This window comes from Gavialis gangeticus, unplaced genomic scaffold (assembly GCF_001723915.1).
Source record: "Gavialis gangeticus isolate Ggan-Ray unplaced genomic scaffold, GavGan_comp1, whole genome shotgun sequence".
Lineage (NCBI taxonomy): Eukaryota > Metazoa > Chordata > Crocodylia > Gavialidae > Gavialis > Gavialis gangeticus.
The window spans coordinates 48,310,238-48,320,719 of NW_017728997.1; the positions used below are offsets into that span (position 1 = coordinate 48,310,238).

The window sequence follows — 10,482 nt, forward strand, 5'->3', positions numbered from 1 at the left end:
TGAAACATTTCAGTTTTTGATGAAAATACATTTCAGTAAAAAATGTTCAGACTATCTTTAATCTTACAGCCTGAGGAGATGTTATGGAAGGTACAAAGGAAGGAAGAGAGAGCCATTTCATATTGGGAACAAAGATACTAAAACTGAACCAGTTAAAAAAATACCGAGAATATAATAGTTTTGCTTTGAAAACTGACAGAAAAGAGACAGAATAGGAAGGTATTTTCACAGTTTTCTTTTTCAAAGATAATTGTGCTACAGAAAAATATTTTTCCATCAATAATAGTGACCACTTGTAGACTTCATACCTTAACAATTTCCTCACCACTGACATGCCTCAGCCTTCCTAGGATATCCATTACACGGTCTGGGTAAGCTTTCCATTTCAGAAGAGCAAGCAAGTCCACTACAAAAAGGCACAAGAAAAAAACATGCATTCTGATGTACTGTTAAGGACAAGAGCAAGGGAGACCATCAGGTAGGGACAGTACATTAATATGCATGGGATGTGAAAGTTTAGATTCCACATGACAATTTTATAAGGCAGAGATGCAACAAAGCAACAGGGCACCTGGGGCAGCAGAATGCATGGGAGCAGCAGCAATTTCTGGCTGCCACAGTGCCCCCGGCATGATTGTGCAGCTGTGGTGGTAGCTGATTGACATTTTATGTGCCCCCTCTCCCCAAGTCAGCACCTGGGACAGCTGTCCCAGTTGCTCCACCTTAGATCAGAGGTGGGCAATTATTTCGGGGAAGAGAGCCACTTACTGAGTTTTGGCAAGCAATCAAGGGCTGCATGACAGGCAGCCAGGGCAGATAAATATTAATTTTCTAAACTTTTTAGGGGCCCCGCGGGCTGGATAGAATGGCCTGGCAGGCCGCATCTGACCCGCGGGCCACATTTTGCCCACCCCTGTCTTAGATACTAGGCCTGTGCAAAGTGGCAAGTATTCGCTTAGGATTTGGCTGATTTGGGGGACAGTGATTCAATTTGGTGATTCGAATCACTGTCCTGATTTGATTTGGCCGAATCTGATTCAGAGATTTGGCAGCAGCCGAATCTCCAAATCAGCCAGACCAGGCCCATCCCCTGACCCTTTCCCAGCCTAGCAATGGCTGCCTGCAGGCCCCAGCTCCCAGCACTTGGGGGAAAAAAAGCCCTGGCTCAGCAGGTGCTGCCAGGTGGGGGGCGATCTCCGCTGGCCCCCACTGCATGGGGAGCTCTGCACAAGCCCCTGAAACCCTCCCCCACTCTCCCAGCTCCCTCACAGGTGCCCCGTCCAGGCCAGCTCCGACTCTTTAAGAAAAAAAACCTGAAGAAACCCTGGGACTTGCCGCTCCTGCTGGCGGGACACTATCCCCGCTGCCCTGCACCACGTGGGGGCTCTGCAGGAGCCCCTGAAGCCCTGAGATTGCTGCAGGAGTGGTGAGTTCTGGTGCTTTTCTCGGCTTTTTTTTTTCTTAAAGGGCCAGAGCCCCAGTAGGCAAGGCAGCCGTGGGGGGGGCCGAGCGAGGGTCGAGGGGGCTCATGCAGAGCCCCCCATGCAGTGTGGGGATCGCCCCACAACTGGCAGCACCCAGTGAGCATGAGGCTTTTCTTTAAAGTACTGGGAGCTGGGGCAAGCAGCAGCAGCCATGGGGGGGCTGGGGGAGTGGGGGGCGAGAGGGTTGGCAGGGGTCCCCCCCATGGTCCCCTCCTCCCTCCCCTGCCCCTAGTATTTACCAGCTCGGACTGGCTGCAGCTCCCACCAGAGACTATTCAAATCATCAAAGCTCTCTGAATCTTTGCCGAAGATTAGGAGACCTTTGAATTGATTCAGACCTTTAAAGTGGTCCCCTGATTTGATTCAGCTTCGGAGATTTGGCCACTGAATAGGGCCGAATCTCCTCCAAATCGAATTACCACCCAAAGCTTTGCACAGCCCTATCAGATACACTACTGGTAGAGGGCAACAGATCAGTCATTACATAAAATACCAAAGATTACTGTTTCCAATGCACATTTTGTTTGAGACCTCACTCCTGCTTTTCAGCCACTATAATAAAGACTGAACTTAGTTGAACACTTACACAAAGAAGTAACTCCTATTTCACTTTACATGCATATAGCTACATAACTGCAGTTTTGGGTGCTTGTTCAGAATTTGTAATCTAGCATTTCTTGTACTAGCATACTAAGCATACTCGGCAGGGTAGCACTCTAGCCAGGCTGAAGTTTAAGGCAACAGAATCACCCAGATACATGTGTTAAGGTTGGACAACTGTCAAAATGTTAGTAGGACAAAGATCAAAACTAGCAGGTTTTAGATGTGGAAGGAGCAAGATTAGGACAGTTCTCCTGTCTTTCAGCCCAACACTGTAGTGGTTTATGGAGCAGAGGACATGGGTTCTATGATCCTTGACCCAAAGATGGTTTGAACTGGCATCTTTTGCTTCCCCCAAAATTTACTCTAATAATAAGTTTATTAGCTAGGTACTACTCAGAGTAATCCCAACACCTTTTCTTAAGCTGGCCTACTGGGTAGTAGATAGAGGGAGGTAAGTTGGGGCCAGGAGGAAGAGAAGAAGTCAGAGGGTGTGTGGCTCAGTAGGATAGCTGCTTCCCTAGTAGGGAAAGGCATCTAGGTTCTAGCCCTGGAGTTCTCTTGCTTGGTGGTTGGATGTTGACCTATAAGGGGAAAACTCCTGGGGTGTAGCCCAGTCGGTCTGTAAGTTAATGGTGGTATTTAGTCATTTCATCCAATGAATATTAAATGCAAAGCCAGCTTCGAGAGAGGCTGGAGAAGGCTCTGGGCATGGGATGGTGGTTAGAGAAAATGCAGTTTCAAGTCCCATTTAGGTGAAGGGAAAGATCCCTAACCATTAGTCTGAAGGTCTGGAGGATCCACCTGCTCTGTTTTACTTCTGAAAGGTATGCTCACATAGAGATGCTATTTTTTCACATGGAAAAACAGAATCCCAAAGTGTGCATAAACACCAAAAGTTACACAGCTACATACATGCCATTTATTTTGAAGCTACATGTTACACTTAGACCATATTAAATCTGTGGAGTGGTAAGCAGTAATTAAGTTACAACATGCTGTAAGCATTCACACATTAAGAGTTAATAGCATTTCTTGCCTGTACAGCTGTCACTTGCTACTAGAGGGCTGCTAAGTAGGTGTGTGGCGAGGAGACAGGACACTTGGGCTCTATCCCTGCCCTGGGTGGGGCAGGGAGCAGTGCATCTTGGGATCCTGGAGGACTTCAAATTGCACTTTTTATCTCTGTGGCTCAGAGTGAAGTGAAGACATGAGCTAGGTAGCACAGCCCAGAATTAACCCTTGCCTGAAGTTTTGTAACTTAGAGTCACTCAGAGGTCTCTTAGCACAAGTTAACAAGCTTGTTTAATGTGCAGATGCTCACATTTTAAGTCTCCTTAGTGCGGTATAATGGTTATGTGTAACTTCATGTAAAGTGAAATAGGATTTAGCTGAAAACCTCTAAAATACTAAAGTTTAAGAATCCTTCCAATGACTAGTCATGTGTGTGGGTTGTTAAATATAGTCAGAGTCAGCTAGAATTTATAGAAAAGTAAAGTAGGTCGACTACTACTCCCATGATGTGTTAGAGACTCAAGAGATGACTACTTGTGTTCTATGTATCATTTCTCACGACAAAGTGAAAATCTAAGATGTAAATCCCTAAAACATATCCCACACTTATAGCAAAGAACTAAAAAGAAGGAAAAAGTAAAGGTGGTATTTAGCCCTGTAGTCCCTTGATACTGCATTATGAGCCATACACTTTTGTCTTCTTGTGCCTCAGAGGGCTTGCAAGTAACAACAAGCTTTGATCAGAGAGTGCTCAGTACAAAGCACAGCAAAGCTTAATTCAGAACTGAACAAAAGTGCTAGCTTTGTATTTCTTTATCTCTCAAGCTTAATCAGAATAACATTGTTTCATATTAGCCTTTGTGCTTGCATTTATAAGAATATATATTTTATATCTTTGTGTGCTTTGCAAATTGATAAACTAATTTCTTCAAAAAAACCTGTCATTGTTCGTTCTATGCATGGAACTTAGTTAAGCAAACTACAGCTAGTATTAAATCATAGAAAAAGACCACATTAGAAGATGCTTTTGTGTGCTGTTCTGAAGGGACAGTTACTTACCATTCTGGGTAAGTTTGGTGGAGGAGAGCTGGGTAGAGATTGAAAAAGTCTCTTTGGTGCTGCGTTGGAAAATGAGGCTGGAAGGGATGTTAGGGCAACCATTGTAGTCCTCTTTGCAGCAGGGCAATCCCAGATATAGTGCATGGTTGTTAAATGTACTGTTCTCATCACACTGCAGAAATAAAAAAGGAAACTGAATTTTACTAGTTCATTCACTTAATTTCTCACATCCATATCTTAACAGGAACTGACTAAAACAGGGCAGTCCAGCTGGTGGTCTGTGGGCTGCATATGGCTCACAAGGCACAGTTAGCATATAACCTGCAGGCCCCTGCAGCAACCTCTCCCATTGCTGTGTGATGATGAAGGGGCCCATGGAGGGCCACATGCTGTCAGTACAGCTAATATGGGAGGGGATGGAAGTCCACACACTGCTGGTGCTGTTGTGGGGTTGGAGAGGTTGAGTGCTGTTGGTGGGGATGAATTCCAAGGAGGCTGCCCCTGCAGTATGTGGCCATGTGTTGTGTGGCCCAGGGGCTGCTTGCCAGCACTTTGTGCAGACCCTGGCTGTGTCCAGGTTGGACAGCCCTGGATTGACACATCACTGTATCTTTGAAGGGGAGCCTTTAAGGTAAGCTCTTTTTTTAATTAAGAGTAACTAACCTACATATATTTAGTGTAGTGGCTAAAACTCAGAAGTTAGACCAATATGTAAGCCACTTGTTTAACTAGAGTCCAGAGCAAGGGGGAGCTCACTAGAGAGTTTGAATTCCAAGGAGGCTGCCCCATCCTTCACTGTAAGTTGGTGAGAGGAAGCAGGTTAGCAGGGAAAACATAACCCTTTAGGACCAAAGACAGCCAACAGACCAGCTTACAGGGGAGTTTGCTTGGGCAGGTCTGCAGGGAGAGAGTAGCAGGAAGAAAGAGGAGGCAGACTTAGATCCAGAGAGATGGCTGGAGGACACTACAATGCTAGAGCCACTGCCAGTGTCAGTTTTTCCTTGGCTTGCACCTGTGAAGTGTCTGTCTAGACAGGACCACTCACCATTGAGGCACCCACCCAGCTTCTGGTTTGGCACTTCGATGATTGAGGCTTGCAGATTCCTTCCAGTGACAGCCAGCTGGGGGAGTGGCTGCAGTGTGAGCAATGCTTCCTGGTGGCAGGCAAGAGAGCTACAAAAGGAGGTGACGAGGCTCCAAAGGATCCTCTGCCATGAGGACTTAATCAGTTCAGTCCTGGAGGAGACCTCTAAGACTGTGGAGGAAGGGCTGCCAGAGGCACTGCTAGAGAAGGAAGAGGACATGAACTCCCAGGAAGGTGGAAGCTTGTGACCTCTGGCAGTAGGCAGAAAACTTCATCCCCACTTGCAGCAGTTTGCCTGGAAAATAGATATGGAGCCCTAGCAACAGAGGAGAGGCAGCACATTCCTTTGGTGGAAGAGGCCAAGCAAGGCACCCCAAAGGTTGGGAGGATCGAGACCACTGACACCAAGAGGAAGTGATGGGTGGTGGTAGTTGGAGACTCCCTTCTATGGGGGATGGAGGTATCCATCTGTTCTTCTGATCGGTTGTTTTGGGAGGTTGTCTGCTTGCCTGGAGCCCAAATCCAAGATGTCATGAAAGGGATGCCAAGATTCATTCAGTCTTCTGACTGCTACCCCATGCTGCTCATCCATGGGGGCAGCAATGATACTGCCTGGGGGGATATTGACCAGATCAAAAGTGATTATAAGGCTCTGGGTGCAAGGGTGAAGGTGATAGGGGCTCAGATGGTGTTCTCCTTGATTGTTCCAGTCAAGGAGAAGGCACCAGGCAGGAGCAGATGTATCCTGCAGATCAATGCATGGCTGCACAGTTGGTGTCACCAGCAGGGCTTTGGCTTCTTTCACCAGGGGATGTTGTTTGAAAAAGAAGGACTGCTAGGAAGAGAAGGGATTCACCTGACAAAGAGAGGAAAGAGCATCTTTGCAGACAGGCTCTCTAACCTAGTGAGGAGGGCTCTAAACTCAGTTTGCTGAGGGATGGAGACGAAAGTCATGGGATAAGTGGGCAAGCAGGTGACCAGGAGGAAGCACAAGCAGCAGGGGGCAACAGGGGAGGCCTTCTCATTTTTCCTGAGGAAACAGAGCAATCAACTAGTTACCTCAGGTGCCTGTACACAAATGCATGGAGCCTGGGAAACAAGCAAGAAAAACTGGAAGTCCTCACACAGACACAGACTATGATGTGATTGGAATAACAGAGACTTGGTAGGAAAGCTAGCATCACTGCAGTACTGTCATGGATGAGTATAGGCTGTTCAGGAAGGACAGGCAAAGGAGGAAGAGATGTTCTTTAAATTAAAAAAGCTGTATGATTCCTCAGAGCTCCAGTATAAAACTGGAAATAGGCCTGTTGAAAATTTCTAGTTTACAGTCAGAGGGGACAGTAGCAAGGGTTATGGGGGTCCACTTCAGACCACCAGACCAGGAGGATGAAGTGGATGAGGCTTTCTTCAAACAGCTAGTACAAGTTTGCAGATCACAGGCCCTGGGTCTCATGCGGAGCTTCAATCACCCTGACACCTGCTTGGAGAACAAGACAGCAGTTCACAGGCAATTCAGGAAGTTTTTGGAGAGTGTTGGGGACCACTTCCTGGTGCAAGTGTTGGAGAGGCCAACTAGAGGCCATACTCTTCTTGACCTGCTACTCACAAACAGGGAAGATTGGTGGGAAATGTACAAGTGGATCACAACTTGGGCAGAAACAACCATGGGATAACTGAGTTCAGGATCCTGAGGAAAGGAAGCAAGAACTCTGGGCTCAGTCTATACCCAGCTCTCAGGACTCTGGACTCAATCTCTACCCAGCTCTCCTCTACCAAACTTGACTTCAGAAAAGCAGGGTGCAATGTGCTACATCACTGTACAGCATGCTATAGTGACATAGTAATCATGTGCATCCACACGTGATAGGCAGCAGCTATGTCGCTGTTGTGGCACCCTCCCCTGGTATAGTGCACTGCTACAGCAACGTAGCCATGAACTCTAAGCAGGCACTGTGTGCATGGCACAGTAACTGCCCATACTGTGCCATGCTTAAATACTCCCAAAGGAAGTACTAAAGCACTGTGCTGTAGCAATGTCACTATACGGTGACATGTTGACACTCCCACAGACTCTGACTCAATTAGGGAACTGATGGGAGGATCCCTTAGGAGGTCAGTCTGAGGGGGAAAGAAGTCCAGAAGAGCTGGCTGTACTTCAAAGAAGCCTTGCTGAGGGTGCAGGAGCAAACCATCCCACTGTGTAGGAACACTAGCAAGTATGGCAGAAGACCAGCTTGGCTTAGCAGGGAACTCTTCAGAGTTGGCTAAAATACAAAAAGGAAGCTTACAAGAAGTGGTCCATTGGACAAACAATTAGGAAGAAGTATAAGAGTATTGCTCAGGCATGCAGGGATGAAATCTGGAAGGACAAAAAGCAACTGGAGTAACAGCTAGCAAGGGACTTGAAGGGTAACAAGCAGGGTAAGTATGGGTCCCTTACTGGATGGGAGAGGCAACCTAGTGACAGATGGTGTGGAAAAGACTGAAGTACTCAATGCCTTTTTTACCTCAGTCTTTACAGGCAAGGTCAGCTCCCAGACTACCGCACCTGGCAGCACAGTTTGGGGAGAAAGTGAGCAGCCAACAGTGGCAAAAGAACAGATTAGGGACTATTTAGAATGGACTATTTAGGATGGATGTGATGCATTCGAAGGTGCTGAGGGAGTTGGCTGATATGATTGTAGAGCTTCTGGCCAGCATCTTTGAAAATTCCTGGTGATTGGGAGAGGTCCCAGATTATTGGAAAAGGGCATATATAGTGCCCATCTTTAAGAAAAGGAAGACAGAGGATCTGGGGAACTACAGAACAGTCAGTCTCACCTCAGTCCCTGGAAAAATCATGGAGCCGGTCCACAAGTAATCCATTTCTAAGCATTTGGAGGAGAAGGTGATTAGGAACAGTCAGCATGGATTCACCAAGGGCAAGCCATGCCTGACCAACCTGGTTAGGGGGCTGAGGCACATGACTGGGGCACATGACATAGCAGCCTTCAACTATCTAAAGGGTAGTTATAAAGAGAATGGATCTAGACTGTTCTCAGTGGTGGCAGAAGACAGAACAAGGAGCAGTTGTTCTCAAGTTGCAGCAAGGGAAGTTTAGGTTAGATATTAGGAAGAACTCTCTTACTAGGAGGGTAGTAAAACACTGGAACTGGTTACCTAGAGAGGTTATGGAGTCTCCATCCTTGGAGGTTTTTAGACCCAGCTGGACAAAGCCTTGGCTGGGATGATCTAATTAGGGATGATCCTGCTTTAAGCAGGGGGTTGGACTCCATGACTTCCTGAGGTCCCTTCCAACCCTCATTTTCTTTGATTCTATGATTGCACTGATCTGACTACACAGAAAATCCATTAACAGAAAGCTGTACTTGCCATCTGCACATTTAAATTGCCTGTTTTAGAAAACATGGTCTCCTACCTACCTACAAAACTTACAGGATTTAAAGGCATATGTAGTGTGTTTTAAAAGTCTCTTTCATACTGAGCATGTCTACACGTGCCCCTACAGGACTGTTGTTACTGCGCCATCATTTAGTACTACCCTTACGAAGTACTAAATGATGGCACAGTAACAGTTGTTGCTGCGCCATGCTGCCGGTGCATGACTATTTTTAGCTGTTGTGCCTGCAGCAACGCGCTATAGCAAGGGAGTGTGTCGCTATAGCGACATAGCTGCAGCATCATAAGTTTTGCCCACTGATGCTATGTCACCATAGCATGTTGCTATGGCAATGTACAATCTGCGTAGACATGCCAACAGTGAAGGAAAGACCTAGAAACCAAGTAAGACTAAAGAGCACTGCTGAGTTATAATGGGCTGCTCTACATTGTTAAAGTATAGTCCATGCCAGCAGGATTTCATAGCATAAATACCCACAATAGTATCATAAGTCTCTGCCAGACATTACATTTATCAAAGCTTAATATGTTAATTGAATGATAAATTGTAACATGCCACATCCTCAGCCAATTTATCAAGCAAAAAAAATGGAAACCAGCCACAAGGTTCACATTTGAATGTGTGGCTTGGTAAAGTTGCACCTTGCAATCCAATATTTGGCTGAGGAGAACAGCTTTCAACTTGTTGTTACAGGGAAGCCCACCAGGTCCCTGTTTATGGAGGTGTTTAAAGGCACACTGTGCAGCCAATGCTAGACTGCACAACCCAGCTTTAAACGTCTCCATGTGGGAGGAGCTCACTGGCTCCCCATTCCCAGGGATGATTCAAGCCACACTGTGCATCCCAATGCATGTAGGAGCCCATCAGCTTTCTTGATGTGGAGAACATTTGAAGTCACACTGTTCAGCATTATGTTGGGCAATATGGTACATTTATAAGTTTGCCAGCACAGAGGAACCTATTGGCTCCCCCATGTATGGATACATTTCTATTTATACCAGTCAGCCCAGCAGTGAGGACAAGGCTCAATACTGGGCTGCACAGCATGGTTTTAAAGGTCCAGGCATGCAAGAGGAGCTGAGGAATTTTATCCCAGGTGCTCAAAATTGTGCATCCTGCCATTTCAGATCTTGAATGTCTGGCACAACAGAACACACGATTTTTGCAATCCAGCATAAAACTTCTCAGTTCCCATTACATGGTTAAATTAACATCTGCCAGGGTCTACAGTCTGTCAATACAGACAGCCTGGTTATGAATTTAAAGTAGAGGAGCATAACAAAAATAATTAATCATTATTGGAGGGGAAAAATGTGATTGTCTACATTAAATCCTATAATTGAGGGTCTAGTAGAAAGGAACTAAGCATGCTATCACTTCCCTTATGTTCTTCTAAAGCAGGGGCAGGCTGTCGAGGGCTGCATGGGTAGCCCCACCCCTTGACAGGTGTCCCACCCCTTGACAGGTGCCCTGCCCCTGGTCACCATCTTGGGACCAACGTCCCAATGTCTCGGGACCAATGTCCCAGGGCCAGCACCGGTGGGGCCCAAAGCGGGGCACAGGCTGGCAGGGTCCGTGGAGCTGGGCTGGGCTGCACCAGCAGGGAGAGGGGAGCTGGCCCAGCTCCATAGAGCCCCTGCCAGCTGGGACCCCGCGCTCCAGCCACCCTGTTCTGGGCCCTATTGGCACTGGCCCTGGGACACCGGTGCAGGCCCTGTGCTCCCACTGGCTCCCCGTCCACTCACTCCCACTGCCGCCCAGCCTCACAGTACAGGCAGGGGGCAGCACACAGCCCCGATCCCCTGCTCGCCAGCAGGGAAGAAGCTGGTGCTGAGTGT

The 10,482-nt window shown here is 47.1% G+C and overlaps 1 protein-coding gene across 1 annotated transcript in view; it reads right to left on the reverse strand.

Moving 5' to 3' along the window:
• Positions 1–10,482, reverse strand: part of DOCK3 (dedicator of cytokinesis 3) — a 791,467-nt gene that overhangs the window by 143,436 nt on the left and 637,549 nt on the right. The window contains exons 18-19 of the mRNA XM_019504626.1: positions 4,158–4,329; positions 309–406 (exon numbers count right to left, since the gene is read on the reverse strand). Of these exons, the coding sequence (XP_019360171.1) occupies positions 309–406; positions 4,158–4,329 (270 nt within the window). The remainder of the gene's footprint in view (positions 1–308; positions 407–4,157; positions 4,330–10,482) is intronic.